The sequence below is a fragment of the Pteropus alecto genome, unplaced genomic scaffold (assembly GCF_000325575.1).
Source record: "Pteropus alecto unplaced genomic scaffold, ASM32557v1 scaffold213, whole genome shotgun sequence".
NCBI lineage: Eukaryota > Metazoa > Chordata > Mammalia > Chiroptera > Pteropodidae > Pteropus > Pteropus alecto.
In genome coordinates this window covers 1,168,203-1,189,867 of record NW_006434829.1, presented here as the reverse complement: position 1 = coordinate 1,189,867, position 21,665 = coordinate 1,168,203, and the positions used below count along the sequence as shown (strand labels likewise).

The 21,665-nt window shown below is 60.2% G+C and overlaps 1 protein-coding gene across 5 annotated transcripts in view; it reads right to left on the bottom strand.

Moving 5' to 3' along the window:
- RIMBP2 (RIMS binding protein 2) overlaps positions 1–488 on the bottom strand; it is a 46,875-nt gene extending 46,387 nt beyond the window's left edge. For all 5 annotated transcript variants that reach the window (XM_025045546.1, XM_025045549.1, XM_025045547.1 and 2 more), the window contains exon 1: positions 387–488. In XM_025045546.1, coding sequence (XP_024901314.1) covers positions 387–488 — 102 coding nt within the window. The remainder of the gene's footprint in view (positions 1–386) is intronic.
- Positions 489–21,665: the final 21,177 nt, after the last annotated feature.

Sequence of the window (21,665 nt, the reverse complement as noted above, 5' to 3'; positions counted from 1 at the left end):
CAAAGCCCTGGGAGCTGGGTCCTGTCTTTGCTGCAGGCACGCTCCCAGGGGGGAGGGTCGCAGGGTCAAACTGTGCGTGGGCTTTGTTTCAACCAACGCCCCGGGCTGAAGCAACGGCCCCGCGAGTGCCCTTCTCCCTGCAGTCTCGCCAGCAACGGATGTTAGCGCTTTCCGTTCGCTCCTGTGGCACAGGACACGGACATGGGGCCGCGAAGGAGAAGCCAGACAGCTCAGGGGGGCTCAGAGGACCCAGGCCTTTCCGGCTAGGAAGGGAGGGAGACGCTCTGGAGTGTGGCAAAGGCCGGGTGGACAGCCGGCCCGCACCCGTGGCCCCCCAGCCCTCCGCCCGCACCCCTCCGCCCCAGGGAGCCCCCCGCGCCCCTTACCTTCTGCAGAAGGTCGATTTCCTGCTGCTTGGCCGTGAGAGCGGCCAGGGCTTGCTCATGCTCCAGTTCCAGCTGCTGCCGCCGCTCGGCGGCCTCGCGCATGTGCTGTGGGGGGCAAGGCGAGGTCAGGCGGGGGCCGCTTCCCACCCTGACCCACCACCCACCCCCTCCCTGCCGCTGGGCGATTTCCGAGGGCCGCAGAGCGAACCGGGGGGACCCTGGCCCTGACAAGGCTTCCGCCTCGTTCTTACTTTTTATATTTTAAATGCAACGAATTTGAGCAGAGCTAGAGGTACCCGGGCTGGGGTGAATTCCGTGTTTTTGTTTTGTAAAAGTCTCTCTTCTCTCCATCTTGTCCCTGGTCCTACACAAATAACAGCCAAGGCTTACCAATCCCTCCCTGTGCTGTGGGGACTGCCCAAGCCTTGGACTGCTATTTAAGTCACAGTAGTCTCAAGATAATCGCAGGAAGCAGGCACTGCAACTAGCCCCATTCTGCAGAGGGGGAAACTGAGGCACGCAGGTTTTCTTGCTCCTCACACAGCTGGTAAGCAGCCGTGTGAATTCAAATAGACCTGAGTCGCAGGCTTCGCCCCCTCTGCTCGCTCCTGCCCCCCGGCAGCGGCCCCACGGCCGCCGTCAGCCAGACCCGTTTCTGAGCAGAGACCGGGTGCGTGCGCCCTCGCTGTGCTGTCCCCACAGCCGCCGTCCAGCCTCCGCGGTGGGGTGGAGCTCAACCCCGTGTTTAATTATCAATTAATTAAATAACTAACGTTAGTTATCAACACCTGTTTCATAGAGGGGTGAATATTACATGAGTTAGGACAGTACCTGGCACCTGCTACACCCTGTGGTACCTTTAACTCTGAATGTTAAGAAAACCCCTCCCCTCTAACCTGTGCAGCATCGTGTGACGTGGGGTCGTGTGACACGGTATCTGGGACAGTCTCACAACGCCGCTCTAGTGTTAAAGTGCCAGGTGCACGGTACGTCTGCAGTGACCAGGGGCTTTTCCAGCATGACAGCGAGTGACCAAGACGACGGCACTGGCAAGATGGTGGCAACGAAGACGATGTGCCACCCCAGCCCCCGTGCCGGCAGGCACTCCCCGCCCCACACCGCCTCGGAGCCGGCGCCGTGCCACGGCTCACGACTCAGGGAAGCCACCCCACGTGCCACACGCAGAGCCAGGGCACACCTAACCACTGACCCTCTTCCGCCTGAGGCCACTTATCCTCGGCCGCTTCGCTGCCGGCTGGGGGGGGCGCTCCGGGAAGGCCGTCAGCGAGGAGGAAGGAGGGGGCGTGTCCTAGGGACGTCGGGTGAGCTCAGAGTCGCTCCAGGCGCAGTGGCCGGCGGCTGGGTCACCAGAGGACATGGGCCACAGACACCTTTGCGAGCTTCTTGCTTAGAGACGAAAGGGACACCACCGCTTACAGAACAGACAGGGGGACAGACGGACACGGCGCTTGCGTTTCTCAGGCTGACGAACCAAGTCAGCGTGCGGTCGCCGCCAGGAAAGCGCAGATGTGGGAAACGGGCGCCCTCGAGGCACAGCGGTGGAGGCTAATGACGATGGAGGCTAATGACGATGGAGGCCGCGGCGGAGGGCGAGGCTGGCGGCGGCGGTGCCTTCAGGGCCCGTCCCCTGCGGCGGCCGGCTTCCTCCGCACGGCTGCTCAGGGCTGTCTCCGCGGGTGCTCAGCCTGCACCGCCCACTCCCGGCCCCGCACACGGCTTTCCCAGTCTGACGCCCACCCTCCCACCCAGACGACCAAGCGACTCCCTGCTCTCCGAGCCCCCCCGGCCACTTCCCTGCCCCCGGGACCCAGTCTCTCGGGGGCGCTGGACCGAGGGCCCCATGGGTTCTCACAGACAGCGGCAATCCCTGCCTTTTGCCCCAGGACAAACTCCACCCCCGATTCCTAAAACGCGGCTCCCACTTTCACAAACCCGCAGTTCCAAGGGGCACGCCACGCTCATGGGGACATCACATATCTGAAAAGTGCTAAGGGCCACGTCACAGCAGAAGCGCCTGCCCAGGACGCTCTGCCTGGGGCACGGTTTATTTTTAAAGCAGTACTATCTATAGCGGGATGGCGACATTAACTCGAGCGCTTAAGTAACCCACAAATGTCACAGTGCCGCTTCCCCAGGAAGCCCGGGTGCACCACGGAGTGAACAGATGTGGAGCGAACTGCGTCATCTCAACACCAGATCAAAGGGGCTGTGTCTTCTGCTTGGATCCCGCCCTGCCCGGGCAAAGAAGTTAAGGAAAAGGTCACTGCCTTCCACAGGAGTTAACCGGTGACGCCTTTAATGTCACAGCCTTGGGATGCAGCACGCACCGTGGGAAGAACGCGGCGCGCCCGTGCACACGACTCCCTTCCGCGTGACACGGGGTGAAGGACACACAGTGCTTACCGTGCTCGTGGCTTCAAACGAGAGAGGTGGCGTTTAAAACTCTCTGTTCTCTGCCGTGTGGCCCCGCCCGTCTGGGAGTCAGTTCATCCCTGATGACGATCGGCACAAAAGCGCCCTGTGGATCACGGACGCGGAAATACGTTTTAGCCAAAGTGTCTGTTTCTCAAACTGGGACGGAACGAGGAGGGAGGAGCAGGAGCCCCTCTGCGAAAGCGTGGGGCGCGCCCGCTTGCTGGCTCGTTCTCAACCCTTTCGACTCGCCCCTGGTGGCTCCTGAAAACACGGGGACAGCGACGTGCGTCCTGGGCAGCCATGAAGATCACTGTTCTGAAGCAGTTTTCAGGATGCCCAGTGTCCCCGGCTGCCGGCCTGGGAGTCGAGCCGGCTGTGTGCCCCGGGCTGCGTGAGCTCCCTGGCCTTGGTTTCCTCGTTCACCGAATGGAGGGAAAGGACCCATGCTCCCAAAGCGTCACGGGGACCAGGCGGACTGTCCGGTTCCCAGTGCCCTGCACGGAATGACGCTCAGTGCAGTCATCGGTGAGTTTCGGTTGAGGTCTGCCGTTTCGTGGCTTGTTTTCTCCTGGTTCCTGGCCTTCTCATTCCATTTCCCTTCTGCTGGACGATCTGAATGTGTTTTAGGGTCTGTTTCCATGTATCTGTTGATTGTCTAACTGTATATTTTTAGGTAACTTTTACTGGTTGCTCCGGGCATCTCAATATACGTATTTAAATGTAACTACTCTATCCGGACCTGCGGTTTGCCATCCGGAGTGGACTGCAGGACCACGGCCGGCGCCTCAGCACTTCCCCCCTCTCATTGGGAGCAGCTGTCTCGTTATCACATCTACACGCATCGAGAACCATCGGACAGTGTTTTAATTTTTCTTTGAACCACCACACGTGTTTTAAAGAGCCTGAGAGAGCAGCGATGGCCCATTATATTTACCTAGTTATTTACCATTTTTGTTTCTCTCATCCACCTAGTTCTTACCGAGCACTAACTATGCCAGGCACCGTGACAAGTGTCAGAGACACGGCAGACAAAACCGGAAGTGGGCTTGGCCTGCCTGGCACCGACGTCCTAGCAGGAAGATAAGCACTCGTAAGATAAGGAGATAAAGGGGAGAGCCTGTGACCAGTGCCCCGAAGACTCAAAGCTGAGAACCTCGACTCGGCGGCGGGTGAGCCCTGGGGAGGGGACACAGGAGCAGCGTGCGGAGGGTGAGCAGGTGGTTCGGAGCGGGGAAGGCGAAGCATTCTGTGTGCGGGGAACGGTGTGTGACCGGGACGGGGTGCGGGCCAGGCGCAGGAAGGCTGGGGCGCCGGGGGGCCTGGACCGATGGCAGGGACGATGGCGGGGACAGGGAGGAGGAGCTGCCCACCTCCGGGTGGAGGAACGAGGAGAGAGAATCCGACTGGGTCTCTCATCTCGAGGACAGTGGGCTTGTGCCGGAATGGAGACAGCCTCCTGCACACGTGCTGTCCCTCACCAGAGATAATTACTGGACACGAACGTCGTCAGATGCCAGAGCGCTTGGAATGGAATAATGAGCAGGTCCAAGTAAGCTATTCTCGTGAAGCTTACGTTCTACTGGCGGGGGGCGGAGCAGGAAATAAACAGGCCATCTAGCAAGCGAATCAGAATAATTTCAGAGGTTAATTTAAAAATAAACAGGACAAAGGGGAGAGAAGTAGACGCGACTCAAGCTGCTCAGGGTGGTGACACGCAGCTGAGACCTACGTGATGACAAGGAGCTGGTCGAGTGAAGCCTGCAGGGGCCAAGGTCATGGTGGCAGGGGCCAGCTCGGCATGTGTCCACTGCGGCTGCACAGACGGAAAGCAGCAGGTCTGGAGCGAACGAGGCAACGCCCCGGCTGGGGGTTCGGCTGTGTCCCCCACAGTCACATGCCGAAGCCCTCGCCTGACCACACATTTGGGTCCCCCCCCCAGACCTGTCCCCTTCCCTACGTGCTGTGTGTGACGCGGTGTGGCCCCGCTGAGCACGGCAGTGTTTCCGCTACAGCGGTACCTGGGGCTCGCCCTGGGCTCTGGGCTCCAGGGGGCCCCGGAAGTCAGGCTGGGGAGGGGTCCGCATGTGCTAAGCCCACGGAGACGCTGCAAACTCCGGAAAGGCGAGTGCCTCTGCTCGCCCCTCGCGGGCCCTGGGCTGCCATTCCTGCGTCCCTGCCTGACAGGGCGGCAGCACCACACCCTGTGCAACCTTTTCCTGATGATGAGTGGAGCGCACCCCTGGCACACTCAGTGGCCCAGACTTTTGAGAGGCAGGCTGGGGCACCAGGAGGAACAAGGGACGGGCTGCCCGGCGCACGGAGGGGACAGTCCAAGCACAGTGGGGGCAGAGGGCGGAGTCTCAGAGGGGTCCTGATCCCATCCTCACGCTGGAGGCAGGACACGTGTGTGGCTCCCAGTGCCGGCCAGGGCCCCCCACCAACAGGAACGGAGGCCGAGCCCCGAAGCAGTGAGCCCCCTGCCCCTGGCTCGAGTCTGAGCATCTAGTCCAGATGGCGCTGTCCGCTCTCGGGATCCGGCCCATCGTGCGCTTGCTGGGGACTGAGCCCAAAGCCCTGTCCTCATTCCAGGGGACCCCGGGGTGTGATGGGGTTCACATCGCAGAACAAAGGAAAGGAGCTATGAAGTGTGAGGTGACTGACCGCAGGGTGCGGTCACAGGTACGGCGGGGAGGGGCAGGGGACAGGGGCCGGAGGTAAAGGAAGATTCGTCCCTGCAAGAGAGTCACTCGTTAACCCAGGTTATCGCTGTTCGTTACCACGGAACAAGCCTCGGGTTACCTACATCGAAATGGACTAACCTGTTGATCGTGAGAGCAAAATTTCACTCCGAACACTTTTTCTTTGACTCATAAACTAGACCAGGTTGTATTCAGTTACACGAACGTTTTTGCACCCCGGGCCAGCCTTCTGGACTGCACCGCGTGCTGGGCGTTCAGCTCCAGGACCTGGAGGGTGGTTGACAGAGATCCGGCTATTCACCTGCCACCCACGCGGCCACCTGCAGTCAGATGCAGTGCCTCAGGATCTCTGGAGTGTCGAGGGTCCCGATGAAGCCGCGAGGTTTTTAAATTAAAGGAAAATCAAGATGGAAACGCCTCCCTGCGGGTCTCACTGGGGACGTCGAAGTCGCAGCGGTTTGGCCTTCCCAGCGGTCAGCAGAGAGGGCAGCGAACGACATACGGCCAGGTCTGTCCAGGAACTTCTTTCCAAGAGAGGTCACCATCGCGGGAGTGGGTGGACATGACCTGGGGGCTGTTTGCCCCCCACAGCTGTCCGGCAGCATCTCTACCACGACGCGCCCTCAGGTGGGGCAGATGGCTGCCTGCAGTGTGGGTCTCCACCTGACCACTCCCGCCGCCCTGGCCCAGCGCACGTCTCCGCCAAGCTCTCAAGTTACACATGGGGACCGTGCCATTTTCCCTGCCGGGACCCCTGTTCCATCCCCAAAGAGAAACAGACATGTTCTCTGTGCCTCCCTCCAAACAGAGCCGTCGCCCGGGTCCTGAGCAGGAAGACACAGGAGGGCCAGGTGGCACCTCGGTCCCACAGGGTAAGCCGGCCAGCCGCATTACTGTGTCACAGCGGCTGGCAAGAGGCTCAGATCTGACCGCCCCGCACACGCGGCAGCCAGACAGACGTGGGAAGCACCGCGGGCTTCGCTGCAGCGCCCTCGAGTCTGAGAAGCTGCAGGAGAGTGGGTGGTCTGCTCCGTCTCACCACCAGGCTCGACCCTCGTGCTGAGGCCTGAGCAGGGGCTGCCGGGCTTGGAGGAGCAGGGAGTTGCTGCAGGGACACCCTCGTCCCATGGTCCCCAGCCTGCGCCCCGCAGATGCCGATGGCCACGCACTCCCCCGTGGTCTGTCCTCGCCAGGAAGAGAGTGCGCTTGGCTCATGGCTGCATGTCTGCAGGAGCCCGTGCAGGCCCCAGGAGCAATCCTCCTATGAGGCATCCTCAGCCTCGGGCTCTCCACTGCTCGGTTATCCGTCGTGAGGACAGACGCACCAGCAGCGACGTTGGTCTCTCACTCGATCCGCGTGCACTCACTCATCCGTGCGTACACTCCCTCGTTTACTCATTTAATTACTCAGTCCTATTACTCAGTGCCTGCTGAATGCCAGATTTTGTCCTAGGCGCTAAAGTAGGCAAAGTCTCTCTCCAGGATGTCCTGTTTGGGTGGGGAAATAATGCACGAGCAAATAAAATAAGCAGGATTCGTTATCTTCGAAGACACAGGAAGAGGGTGGAGTGATGGCATCTGGCAGGAGGCGGCCCCTTTTGATGAGACGGTCATGTACGGCATCGCCAAGGAAGGGACGTGACACCAAGACCTAAGCAACCAGGAGCTGAACGGAGCAGCGTTCCCGGTGGGAGACCCCGCGGGTGCGAGGGCCGGGGGCGGAAATGCACGCAGCACGTGCCCGTAGGACAGAGGGGCCCGCGCAGCTGGGCCAGGGCGCGAGGGGGCATGGGAGTCCGGGGTGGGGACCAGTGGGGGCCAGAGCAGGGTCCTGTCGTAAGGACACCAGACTTAGTCTGCGATGACAGGCAGCGGGCGGGTGTGGGCGTCGTTCGATTTCATTTCGTCAAGGTGGCTGTGGCTGCTGCATGCAGAATGGGCTCTAGGGGGCAGTGCGTGTTACGCAGGGCACACGGGAGGCCTTTGCAAAGCTGAGGGCCCCGCGCTCTCGGCCACTGTAAGCACGGAGCGTCAGGGGGACGAGTCTCACTGGGCAGACTAATATCCTGTGTCTGTCACTCGCAAGCATCTGTGCGGCTTCTCTAGGCCAGCCTGCACACTGGGGACCAAAGGACAGGAAAAAGGACGTGGATCCTGTCGTGTGGCACTGTCTCCTGGTGCGGGGTGGGCAGGAGGCCAGTGTGGCGTGGTGATGGGCCCGGCCTCAGCGCCTCAGGCTCCCTGGCTCCTCCGTGTCCCCGGCCACGGCCACGGCCTCTTTCTGCTCTGCAGCTCCGGCCTCCCCACCCCTCTGTCTCGGGCCTTTGAACCTGCTGCTCCCTCAGCAGAACGTTGTCCCCAGCTTTCTCACGGCTCCTTCCACTCTTCCACCCAGGTCCCTGTCCAAATGTCACCTATCAACAGGCCTTCCCCACCCACTTTCATCTCGTCACACCGTGTGCTCGTGCACCGGCCACCTCCTGACATGTTTACTGGTTTACTAACTCCTCCAGATCGGGGACCTGGATTCCAGTCACCCTTCTCCAGCGCCCAGAGAGCGTTTGGCACGTGGTGAAGGAATGAGCGTGTCCTCAGGTGGGGGCTCAGTCGGGCTTGTCATCCGTGCGATCACAGTAGGCCCTGGACGGTCTCGGGAAGCCAGTGTCTGAGGCATCCGGGAAGCCAGTTCCTCTCAGAGTCAGCACAGACGGTCTTGCGTTTCTGGGTGTTCCAGTGCAGAGTTACGTGGCAGCCCCCCAGGCCCCCAGCACAGCGAAGAAGGCCTCTGGAAAGACCCGCATGCTGGCGGACGCGCGGTGCACGTAACAGACTGTTAGAGAAAAGCCACACATCGCCTTTGGCTCGGCCTGAAGACGAGCAGTGTGCCGGTGACGTGTGGAAACGAGAAAGCCGACACATGAACGTGGCCACGGACCAGCTGTCAGTCCACGGACACGAGCGCCTGGCTCCGCCAGAGCCGTGACCACAGCACGTCAACACAGACCGGCATTCTCAGTTTACTGCGCTCACGTGCCCTCTGCCCCCATCACTACAGGCACTGAAGGCCGTGTTGGGTATGAGATAACACACTTCAGTCAGCTGTGACCACCGGATGTGCAAATGACAGGACGCCATGATCGTCACCTGAACATCACACTCTAACCCACAAAAACCTCTCCTAATCCATCTCCTTGCGTCCAGTCTTGCTCGGCGCATTTTTCTCAGTGTGGCCACTGAAGTGACCGCAAACGAAAAGCAGATGCAATTCATTAGCTCTCTGCCGTCCGGTAGCACCTGCAGGACACTGCACAATGCGCCCCAGTCCTCAGTGGCTTCCCGTGGCCACAGGCTCAGGGAGGCGACGTGACAGCCCCTGCCGCGGGAGGCAGAGCCCGTTCCTTCACACCGTGACAGCGTGCCAGCCTGAGACTGGCTTTGGCTGATGAAATGTGATGGAGGTGACTGTGCCATTCTGGCCCAGCCCTCATGAGGTCTCACGTGCGTCTGCTCTCTCGCGGCCTGCTGTGCCATCATTAGCTCAGGCAGCCTGCCGGAGGGCAGAACAGCCAGGAGCAAAGCCAGGCACCTTGGCCAAAACCATCAGTCGTGGGCCAACAGGCAGCCAACTGCATGAGCCCCAGGCTAGAGGAAGTGTTCGAACAAGTCCAGCCAAGAAGGTGAGCGCCACTGACCCAACCCACAGGCCGTGAGCAAGGAGAAGCGTTACTGTCTTAAGGCAGCGGCTCTGGGCGGCTGGTTATGCAGCGGCACCGTGACAGTCGGGAACTGGTACAGTGTCTGATGACTCTTAGAACAATTCCCAAAATTCTTAAAATTCCTCTTTGGCCTCTAAGACCCTGCCCGACCTAGGCCCAGTCTGTGGTTCACTTTCGGCCTCCCTCCCGCCCCCCACTGGCAAGCATCCCCGCCTCGGGGCTCCCACACTTCCCGCCCGGCCGGCATGCTCGTCCCCTGAAGCGACAAGGCCCCTCCGTCTTCACTCGGAAGTGCTCCCTGTTCGATCCGTCCGAGCGAGGCCCTGCCCGTGACTCCGGACGTGTCACTGACTCACCTCCTCCTGCGTCACTCACTCATTTTTCTTCAAAGCACTGTCACCGTCCAACATCATGTTTTGTCCTTCTCTCCTCAGAGAATGTCCAGCTGTTTTGCCAGCTGCTGTGTCCTGGTGCCCAGGGCAGGGCCCAGCTCAGCCAGGGCTCCATCGGCATTTGTGAGTGAAGGAATGAACGAATGAATGAATGAATGGTCACACGATACGTGGCTCGCGGGCCAGGGACCCATGTTGAGACACACAGTACACCCACTCCCCCGGGAGGGACGCCACGGGGCAGCCAGGCGCACATGGGGCCCCTTCGCCCCGCCTCGCCCCCTTCCACTCCGGTGGTCTTGCGTCTGTCGGAGCGGCCTGGGGACGCTCCTTCCTCTGTGCAGCTCCCACCAGAAGGAACTTTCTTGGCTCTTCGCGTGTGGGACACGCTGGCTCGCGCGATGCTTCCCCATTCCTCATGAGGACATTCCTGGAGATCATCTCTGCGGCCTCTGCGGGAGCTCCCGAGTGAGAGCATCGTTCAGGGCTCCCTGCTGTTTTCCTGGGGGAACAGCGGGCTCCTCTGTGTCATCGCTCCATTTTGCTCTGCAGCCGGGCCGCCGGGAAGCTCAGGCTGAACGAGAATCTTAGGGTGACTGAGTCTAAGCTCCAAGCTGGCGTATCTGAGTCCTGCTCTCCCTTTATCTGAATTTTCTGCTTCTACCCATGTCACTCGAGCATGCTATTATACTTGGCAGGTGTGGCAATTCGACTCTGCCCTTGGAAAGAAGTCTGACACAAACACACGCACAGATAATGAATTCATCGATTCTTAGTTTTAAAAGTGTAAATGTCAGGAGGGATTCAAATCAGGTTGAAGATTACTGGCTTGGCTCCTGTGGAGGGTTCTAGTCAGTTTCAGTATGGCTCTAGCTGGACTGCCCTAGAAAACAGCCCCAGTTTCAGTCTCGTCTGTTTCGCTAGAAGCTTTTCTATTTTGAAGGAAAAAATATGTTCTATTTGCAATCCACTAAAAACCAGTGCGAGCCAGTATGGTTCTGTGTGCCAGTCACGGGCCCTGCCCCAAGCCAGGTCAGCCTCCTTGCTTCTCCCAGATGCAGGTTCGGGTCAGGGCCTGGCCCATCGGTCCAGGTTTGGCTTCACGTGAGTTGAGACAGGAACTCTGTGCTGCCTGACGTCCTCCTGGGTGGCCCTCGAGCCTGGTGGGGTTCTCTCTGGTTCTCAGCAACTCGGGTTGATTGAAACCGGTTTAGGTCCCAATTCAGTTCAAATCACCGACCACAAGAGACTAAGCATCACACAGCGTGCTTGGGTGCAAGCCAGGCCACTTCTGGAAATGCAAGGTCATGCTTCGACTCAAGTTTACAGAGAGAATGAAGTTTTCTGACCAAGCCAGCTGCATCTTCCCAGCCCAACGCACCCCCTCCCTCTCCATCAGCGCGGATGCGCTTCCCTGCTCAGGAAAAATAAAAGGCTAATTTTAAACGGCCTTTTTGTTATTATGACAAAAATACCAAGAGGAGAGCGTGAAAATCACTGTGCTTTTCAGTTGGTACCAGTGAGGCCGTGCTTATTAAACACGCATGTGCAAGGCCCTGGTGCTGAGGCTCAACCCCAAGGTCAGAGGGGGTGCGGCGGGCTTCTCAGCACCCATCAGAGCACGGGACCCTTGACTCACCCCAGGCCGGAGGAAAGATGGGCCTGAACCACTGCAGCAGGCAGGGGACACAGGCTTGGAGGGGAGACCACCTGTGAGCTTGGTTCCCACTCAGGGCCGGCAGTGAGAGCAGGGGGCACTTTTAGTTTTAAACTGAGAGAGAATTCATGTGCTGTAAAACTCACGCTCTCAAAGCGTACAGTTCAGTGGTTTGGGTACATTCACAAGGGTGTGCAACCGTCACGCTAATTCCAGAACATCTTCATCGCCCCCAAAAGAAACCCCATACCTGTTGGCAGTCACCCCCATCGCCCCCTCACCCACTAATCTGCTTCCCCTCAGAGCTTGAGCAGTTTCCCCAGATGGTACAGGTGGGACTAAAGTCACTCCTGCCACAGGGGTCGGTGGGGGTGGCACGGGGCACGTTCCGCGCCTGCGAGGCACAATGAGTCACGCAAGGCAGTTATCACGTGGCGGGACTGGAGGCGATTCCGGTCTCGCTCCTTCACGATGAGAATCCAATGTAATTTTAACACTCAGAAAACAAAAATAAAGCCAAAGAATTCATTCAGTCTGACTCAGTGCCATCATAGCAAAGCGGCCCACCCGTGAAATGCTGAGGACGGTCCCGCTCGCCAGAAATGCACGAGGAGCACCTCGTCCCCGGCACCCCGAGAGCCATTTTCCGCTTCAGTAACGAAGGTCACTACACATCTCAGAAGCGCTTACAGTGCACAGCGTCTGAAACGCCGGCGCCCGCGTCTGGTCCCCAGTGTGAGCTGGCCGGGCGTCCACTGGGGAGCGTCCCCACCGCGGGCTCGGCTGCGGCCAGCACCCCACGACGCGGAAACAGAAGCTGCTTCCCCATCGCTTCGGGAACATTCGCTTTCGTTTCTCATCGCCTTCTATACAGTAAGAGTGAGGCAAACACAACACAGCCCAGGAGCCCCGAATCGCGAGGCCGCGGGAGAGTTCCGGCCCCTTCCGCTCCGGGCCCGCGCCCCGTCCCCTCGCGCCGGCCGGAGGCAGAGCCGGTGAGCGCCCTACCTTCAGGACCTGTTCTAGGTTCTCCAGCTTGGCTCGGAGCTGGCGCTTGTCCCCCACGGCCGGGGCGCGTCCGCCGCTTCGGCACGGTGCGCGTGCGGCTAAGCCGGGCACACTCGGCTGTCACCTGCAAGAGGCAAGGATGAGAGGGTGGCCGCTGACAACGCGCGGGCGGGCCGGCGCCCATGCACCTACGTCCTCGCCAATGTCCTTCTGGAAACTGTCCCGCCCTCGTCCTCCGTCAGGGACGCGCTGGCAGGCCCGCCCCAGCGGGCTGAGCGTCACGTGACGGGGCTGGCCAATCAGCACGCGACCTCCCTCTGCCCCGCCCACAGCCCCGTGGCCTGCTGGGGCCCAGAGTGGGTGTGGCCTGGGCCGCAGCCAGCGCTCCCGCCCTGCGCAGAGGCAGCTTAAGGGGCAGGTGAGCGCGTCGCACCTGCAGAGAGCGAGGCGCTGGACGCCCACGGGCCCAGGAAGGCACTCCCCCTCTTCCCGCTGGACTTGGAAAGCTGAGGACAAAGGCTGGAGCTGCAGCGCCATCTGCCGCCATGAGGAATGACCCCTCCAACGGCAGCTGGAGACAGGGGCAGAGCGCCAAGGGATGCGGGGAGGGGCGGGGCCTGATGATGTCGTGTGAGCCCCGCGGCCGCGCTAACATTTTCCTTTCCATTAGCTGGGCCAGCAGGTTCCCTCTGTTTTCTCACACTCCTTTGACTTCTTTTCTCGAAGAATTTCACCCCATCTTAAAAGTGAATAAAATGGGGACAGGGCCCCACGTGGATTAGAATGATGGGGGCTCCGATAACCTTGGGTGCCAGGCCCACCCTCAGACCGCGAGCCCCAGGGGCACATTTGGAGCTTGTCCGGGAGGCCCCCTTACTTGCAGCCTCTCCTGCGGCTCCTGCGGGACAGAGAAGGGCCCGCCGCTGTGACACGCCGCCATCACTTCTCACGTGCAGCCTGTCAGCCCGGCCACAGGCTTCTCACCGCGTCCCCTCCTCCCCACACGTTACAACGTGAGTTAAGCTTCAGTAACAGACTGTCACAAAGCCACGTGTTTCAGCGAAAGGAGTTTTTTTGTTTCAAACACAGTATGTACAGAGTGCTGGTTGAACCTGACAATGTCTACCGCGCCAGAAGAAAGGAAGGCACCCACTCCGCATTCCCAAGAGGAACAGGGCTGTGAAGAAGCCATGATTAAGGGGTCATAGAGAGGTCTGATCTGCAGGAATATTTTAATGCCATTTTGCTACAGCGTGATATGAACTTGGAAACAAATTCAGATGCTCGGGGTAAAAATGTCATGACCTGTTCGAGTGAAATCGCACCTGCATCTGAACCTCAGCTCCAGGGCACAGGCTCGCTGAAAGTCACCAGCTCTCACATCCCACCCAGCCAAGAAAATGAGGCTTGGGAGCAATGTTCGAAAGCCCCATCCACACCCAGCCCACAGAAGAGCCTGCACGAGCTTTCTGAGCCATGAATCGGGCCCTGCCAGCCCATCTGACACCGCTGTGGTGTCCATGGGAACCATGACAGAACCCAAACTCCTGGCCTGGTCTGCAAGGTTCTGTGCCTCTGGCTCCCGAAACTCTCTGATACAACCGTTACTCCGCTGCCACCATTCACCACGCTTGGGCCACCCTGGCTCTTTCTGTCCCTTAAACAGGCCAAGCTCATTCCCACCCCAGGACCTCTGCACGTTCTTTCCCCATTACCGGCACATCGCCACCCACCTCCACTCCACTCCCCAGTCTCTGCGGCTCTGGCTACAGCAGCTGCCTCTGCCCTGGGCACTAGACGTCTTGTCGCACAAGAATATAACGGCCCTGGTGGTTACACCACCAAGTTCAGGGTCCTGCTCACACAGCTGATAAACCCAGAAGAGGGTGTCCTCTCTGACTGGGCAGCAGCCGATCTGTCTGCAGACAGGACCGATGCCTCCAAATAAGACACTCTCGATACCGGCTCAAACGGGCCATGTGCTCCGCTGCCCATCTGGCCTCTCCAGCACTGACTGCGCCAGGAGCCTGGGTAGAGAGGCCCATTGGCTAGCGAGCCCCCTGGGCCCCCCGCTGCCTGTATTGGAGTTCGATGCGGGTCACTTTCATGAATAAGAATGCTCCCAGAGAGCAAGCCGTGTCCCCGTCACAGAGGCACTTGCACTAGAACACTCTCCTGGGAACCAAACCAGATTATTCTCCTACTGAAGGAGAAAAAGGTCTCAGAATAGCAAAAGGACGTGAAGAGATTGTCACTAAGACATAAAAACTGCCCCCCACCCCCAAGACAAAAAGAGAGAAAGGTCATGTATGTTCCAGGGAGGGCTGGGCAGCTCCTGCTTTGTCATAATTGAATGGAAAATTAAGAATAGCTCACTCTTACGAGATGCTGGTCTCTGACTAAGGAAAACTAGATAAGATATTTGGGTGTGCCCCCTGCGCGAGGGCCCTCGCCTTCCAGCAAAGCTTCTGTGCAAATGCCCACGTGTGTCACCCTGACAGACACCCACGATAGTCTCATTAATAAGACAGAGAGGAGGAACGAACAGCTAGTGAGCTGCATGGCCACTGTTCTTACTCGTCATTCACGACTGGACCCAGAACTCCGGCCAGCCTTGGGTTTCTGGTCCGCAGGTAAGAACTCCAAGGTCACAGGTTCATAGGTCATGAATTTAAGGACCTACACAGTACCTGGCTCCAGAACCCAGGTGCCGCCAGGCTCTGCACTGCCCGACAGCTTCTCACGGCACAGACACAGCAGTGCGCCCACAAGCTGGGCACCAGCCACTCAACTCATTTCTATGTTAAAACACGGGGTTTGGTGGCGGCAACGGTGGGTGCCATCAGGTGGAAAAGCAACTTAACACATCTGCAACAGCTACTCAACAATAACGTGTCCTCAAACCTCTGAGCTGCTACAGAGACAGCCGCCCCGTTAGGGGTGTAAAGGGCGCCCTTGGGGCCCGGTGAGGAGGAAATCTGAATTCCTGTTCTTTTGAAGTCCATAAGAAGTCGGGTGTGCAGGCTGGAAAGGCGCTGAGCACGTCCTTCGTGCCGTGTCTCAGATCCCGGCGACTTTGTCCCTCCCCAGGGTGCCTGCCCCAGTCCAACCCGCATCCCAGTGGCCCAGCACCAGACTTGGCGCCTAAGGGGCAGCCGCCTGCGGGCTGACGGCGGCTCTCCTCGCATCCATAACTAGCAGTGCTGGTCTGGTCGACGCCCGTGCTTTCTTAGGGCTCCTGGAAGGCAGACTGCAGCGCCAAGCTGGAACCAGACGGGGAAGCTGGGAGGTCCCAGCCGCCTCCCGGGAACCAGGCAGGTCCCCTGTGTTTCTGCAGGTCCCAGGCACAGGCACCCAGGAAGCTGGCACTGTGGTTAATCAAATGCTGTCATCGGCAGCACCAGGCAGCCCCACCCCTTCTACGGTCGTCCCCTGGTTATCCTGGGACACAGGGAGCTCAGCTCCAAGGACAGTCTTTCTATTTCCCACGGTGACTGTCCAAAGAGCTGGAGGCCACAAAGGGCAGGACAGTGCTGTGGGCCCAGCCTCCCAGCATCTCCGCGGACCCAACAGTTGTAAGCTGCTGACCCCAGGCGAATCCCGCAGAATGTGTCCTTCCGTTGCTGGTTTATTTCACTTTCCGTGATGTCCTCAGGTTCATCCACCCTGTAGCCTCTGTCGGAATCTGATTTTGGGGGCTGAACAACATTCCGTGGCATGGATGGACCACACCACGTTCGTCCAGTCGTCCACTGACGGACGCTTGGGTGGTGTCTACATTTTGACTGTTGTGAATGATGCTGCTGGGAACTTGGGTGTGCAAACACCTCTTCAATACATTCTTTTGGATACACACATACCCTGAGGCAGAACTGCTGGGCCCCACAGCCCCTCCCTGCCCCCCTCGCCTCCTGGTGGCCACGGATGGTGGTGGCTTACCTTGCCGAGCTGCGGGGCCCTCGGGGGAGGCCTGCATGCTGCCGTCTCAGGCGGCGATCTCCCTGGGCGGTGCGCGTCTGCTCACGGTCCTAGGACAGAAGGAAAGCGTGCTGTGAGGTGACGCCCAGGAGTCCGGCTCTGCAAAGCCCAGGCCGGGCTTCCTTCTCTCCTCCCCGTGGGATGGGAGTCCCGTGCTGACAGTGTTCTAAGGGTGTAATAAAAGCCAGGTAACGAGCAGGTGCTGAAGAGCCCAGCCGATGAACCACATCCGGCGTCTCCGCGCCCACCCGTCACACGTGTCCACTCCCCACAGACGCAGCAGAGCTGCCGTTAACTGCAGATGAGCTTTGACCCGCTCTCTTCCCCACAAATTCTGCTCCAAAGAAGCAGCCACAACAACGGGGGCCTCTTTAAAGGTCTGTCCCGCTTGGACATGAGGGAATCCACAGGGCTCCTGCGTGTATGGGGTGTGGCCCTAGAGAGGGGCGAGCGGGACACGGGGTCAAGTGGGGCTCCCAGGACCTGCTGGGTTCCGAGCCCAGAAACAGAGGGAGTCGGGCCCATGTGTCAGGGTGTGTGGGACCCAACGCGCCCCACAAGAGGCTAGGACCTGAGTGACCCCAGGCTGAGGTCAAGTCCCCAACCCTCAGAGGAAGCTGGAAGGAGCCGGTGACACCGCCGCGGGCTCCCGTGTGACCTTACGGTTAGTGTCTGGGCTGTGTGACCCCCAGCACCGCCTGGCACAGGGACCCGGAGCACGCGGTGATCAAGTCCAAGGCCAGGCCGGGCACCCGGGAACAGAGTAGCCGCTGCAGAGGGGAGAAGGTGAGGTGGGGGCCCGGGGTGGGGGGAGCTGTGGTAAAATCCACCATGGAAGATGAATCTGAGAACAAAAATCCTCCAAAACGCACAGGAAACAGCGTTAGGGACCCAGCGAAACCCGTGGCAGGTGATTGACTGGGGGAGGGGGGGGGGAGGTTCCAAAGCGGCCAGAAGTGACTCCTGCCGCCAGCAGCGCCCTCGCCGGGACGGGGGAAGGGGTGAAGCCCGTGCGAAAAGGGCGAGGAAGCAGCAGCGCGGACGGCGACCCGCCCCTGACCGCTTCCTGTCGGCCACACCCGGCACGTGCGTCCTCTGTCCAGCTCCTCCACGAGCTGCCACCTGGCCCCACGTCTGAACCGATGTGCGACTCTCCCGGAGCAAGCGCTCTGCTCCATGCGCCATTCACGCTCCCAGGAGGAGGGGGCGGAATCACGTGGCCTCAGACACGTGCCCACGGAGAAGCCCCTCCTGGCTCTCAGGCCCCGCATTCCTGGCAACCTCCTCCTCCTCGGCCACAGTCCCTCCAGCCCTGACACCCACGTGTTTGCAGTGACGAAACGCAAGAAAGCAACCTCCACGCACCTCACGCGCGGGGACAGTGACTCCCCGAGCTGCAGGAAAGTGCTAGATGCTGCGGCGTCACCTTCCCTCCTCTGAGATGTTCTCAAGAGCACATGCCTGTCCCTGTCTTTCTCAGGCAAAGCAAATCGCTACACGGTCCCCTGCCAGCTCCTTCGGAGAACTGTGGCAGCCTGGCGGGTCCCAAGGGCAGAGCCCGACTCCTGACCATGGAGCCTTACGTGCCCCAAGGTAAACAGAGGCAGCCGGTCCTCAGAATCGGAGGAAAAACTTTAAATGGGGTGAGAACATGGCTTCTGAAGCCAACTGCAGAAATACAAAGTCTGGCTCCTCCCCTAGGAAGCCGTGGGGCCCAGACAGGTGTCTCCACGCTCTCTGAGAGCTGTCGACAGGAAAGTGCCGAGCCGATCAGGTGCTGTGACGGTCAGGTGACACAATCCTCGTGGGCACTGCGCGCACTTCCCTGCACACGATCACTGCCCACATCTTCCACCTTCTGCCACCAACCAACCCCTGGTTCGTGCCATCACCTCCCTGCATCTCGCTTAGGGGCTGGGCTGGGACGAGAAATGGGGCTGGCTCCCTCATCCGAATGCCCGGTGCTGGCAGAACTGTCACCTTTGCCTATTTCATTTCTATTCCATCTCTGAGTCAAGGTCAGCTGCTTCACCTGATGACGTCAGGATCTAAGCCCGGTCCAAACTGACCCACAGTGTCACCACATGGAGCGAGGGAGCCACCTCCCATGTTGGTCCCAGCAGGGTGTGGTGCACAGGTACCACTCAGCACACTGGCTCCCCACTGCGAGAGGCCAGTCGCAAAAGAGCTTCTGGAAGCTCAGTCATCCCCCAAAGCCCGACTCCCACCGCGTTCACGGAGCCACAAAATGCCTCACCTCGTGGGTGCCGAAGCCCCTCCCAGGCGCTGCGGACAGACACCCAGCCGCCGGCAAGGACAAGGACCTCGGAAAGGCCGGGGAAGGGTGAAGGAGCCGGCCGAGCCTACGCAGACAACTCGGATGCGCCCACACGCGGTGTGTGCCCAGAGGGGCGTGGGGCGGAGGCGGCACCCTGGTGGCCAGCACAGACGGACGCCGGTCTGACTAGCGTCTTTGCGACACTTTGGGGGAAATTCAGAAAACGCCTGCTGTGCGCGCACGCAGCAGACCCCGTTAAGACCCCGTGGCCTTGCCTCTGCGCGAGCAGGGACAGTGCTCAGTGTGTCTTCACCGAGGCCGGCATCGCTGACTCTGCGCAGGGCGGGGCGGCCCGCCCAGGGACGCTGCCACCGCTCCCGTCGAATCACCTCCAGAGAAATGCCACCAAGCAAAACACAGACCGCCTCACGGGTCGTCCGCGTGCTTGAGACCACAGGCCCCCAAAGACGTGGCTCGCAGTCTCAAGAGGACAGAACGAGAACCTCCCAGCAGGCGCGGGCACCGCGGCTCACGGAAGGGGCAGGACGGGGCGGGTCTGACACAGGCTGGCACTCTCTCCCGTCCAGCAACAAGGCTCCCATGGCCGGGGGCACATGGCCGGCTGCCCGGTGCCTCGGGCCACAGGCGTGCACGCACGGCTCCACGGGGCAGTGTGGCTGACGCCCACTGTCTTCCATGTTGTGGGCCTTTGACACTGCTGCCCACTGACCACATCTGAGTGCCCAGGAGTGGAGTGTGATGACACACGCCCACGGCCGGCAGAGCGGGGCTGGTGACTCAGGCCTCACCAGGACAGTGACCGCAGGCTGCATGCAGCCACCCTCCCGCTCCGTCATACTGGCCTGAAGTGACGCCGGAGGGAGAGGAAATGGAACCGCCCGTGGGACCCCTGCACGTGGCAGGGGGCATGGTTTGAGCCAAGTCCTTCGCGTTCGAAGCCACACAGAGTGAGGGGCTTAGGGTTCCCCAGAAGCGGCCGTGGGCGAGGCAGCACCTACCCAATACGAGCCCAGGCACACGGACAGCGCGCGGCTGCCGGCCACCACAGACGGCCGCGGCAGCCCCGTGATGGAGGGGCGTGTAGTGGTCAGAGGACAGCAGGGACCGCGCACCCCGACGCTCCCCAAGGGGCAGCTACAGAGACCCAGTTAGGAAGGCGTCGAGACCCATCCACATCCACTAACACACTGAGACAGCATGGCGCTGTCTGATTTCCCGTCTCCTGTGTAGCAGACTTAACGGCAAAAAGTGACCTCTGATGAGAACGAGGAGGAGGGAAGGGCTGGGAGGAGCCCCCGGGGACAGCAAGTGACAGGCGAGACGTCCCAGACACAGAACACTCTGGGCGGTGAGAACGGGGCGCGTGCCCCAGTGCGGGGAGGCTACAGCCCCGGCCGCCTGGCGTGTGGAGGAAGGGCCAGCACCTCAGCTCTGCTGGAGACAGACCTGACACACACCTGCTTCTAAATGTTGGCCCTTAATGCAAATGGAAACACATGCCGTGCACTCCCCGCTGGCTTAAAGCTGGGGTGCCTCGTAGACGAGGTCAGGCCTGACTGGAATGCGGGGTGCTGTGGGGTGCAGGAGAGAAGGGGGGGCGGGCTTACCCGAGATAAATGTGTCCACTGGCGCCTACCTCTGCCTTGGCTCCCTGCCGTGGACTGAACCATACCCCCTAAATCTACGCAAAGCCCTGGCACCCAATGCAACTGCACTGGAGAGGGGCCTTCAGGTTCACAGAGGCCACAGCGGTGGTGCCCAGTCCAGGGCTGGTGTCCTCATGAGAAGACACACCGAGCGCTGTCCCCGCTCGCGCAGAGGCCAGGCCACGGGAGGACAGAGGGAAGGTGCTGCCCACGAGCCCGGAGCGAGGCCTCCTCCAATGCAGGCCCCAACAGCACCTCGGCTTCCAGCTCCAGAACTGGGCGTGAACAAGCAAAAGGCACCCGGCCCACAGGTTCCCACACGGCCGCCAGGGCCCACGGGGATCGCGCCCCCGCAGAACGTGGACATGCGGCTGGAGCTTCCCCAGGCCCCCGGGCAGCTCACAGCCTGGGCGGGAGGTTACTAGGTTCCGGAAGGCCCACCCCGCCCCCCGCCAGGCACGCTAGGCGGACAGGATGCCACTTTCCCCAAGGGACACTGTGACCCGAGAGGGAGCAGTGATCTCCCCTGACTTGTCCGTTCCAGTCATTTCAGTAAAAGTCCTCCACGTGTGTCTATGTCTTGCTGGACACCCTACAAATGGTAAAGGGCACCCCGCCCCGCACCTCGTGGGGTGGTAGGCAGGAAACGGGCCACTGAGGGGCAGCGTGACGGCTGCCCCAAGAGCAGAATGTGGCTTGTTTCGGGAAGAAATGAAAAGGCCACCTGAGCGCCCCGAGAGAAAGGAAAGCCCCAAGGCCTCATGCACGGAGCGGGTGACGCCTCCGTGCTTACGAGCCAGAGGCTTCGCGGAGCTTGAGAGACCCGTGGCGGGAACATCCAGCCAGCTGTCCACGGCGCTGCCACTGCTGCGCAGGACCTGGCTCAGGTGAACGAACACCCTCTGACGTTCGGTGGCAGCGCGCTTGAGCGCTGGACACTACTGGCCTCACACGCTTTTCCCACTGAGCTTCTCGTTACTTTGGCTTTATGGCTCAGAAAAGCTATGAAAGTCTTACAGACCAGTTTTATCACCGGGCCGTGTGATTATACTATGAGCTATAAATATAGCCATATTATGTTCGAATATGACGTCGACTATGCAGCTGTAACATGCAAGTCCAGTATAACCACATTATATAAGAGTGATGTAATCATCATCAATTATAACATACGATAAAGATAATCTAAGTCAACATTGGACGCGCTTCCTGAAAAGGCTCCATAGGTGGCCATGGCGTCCAGGCAGGGTCAGGGGTGACAGTGCGTGCGAGTGAGGAGGGGCAGGAAAGAGGAGAAACGGGGTCTGGGAGCCTGGGGTGGGAGCCTGAAGGACCCGGGAGAAAGCAGAATGGACGGCCTCTGTCCAGGGTGCTGACGGTTACTGAGCCCCACGCCTGCCACTTGTGGCCAAGGCCCAGGGCAGTCAGCTAAATCGCAGGACACCGAG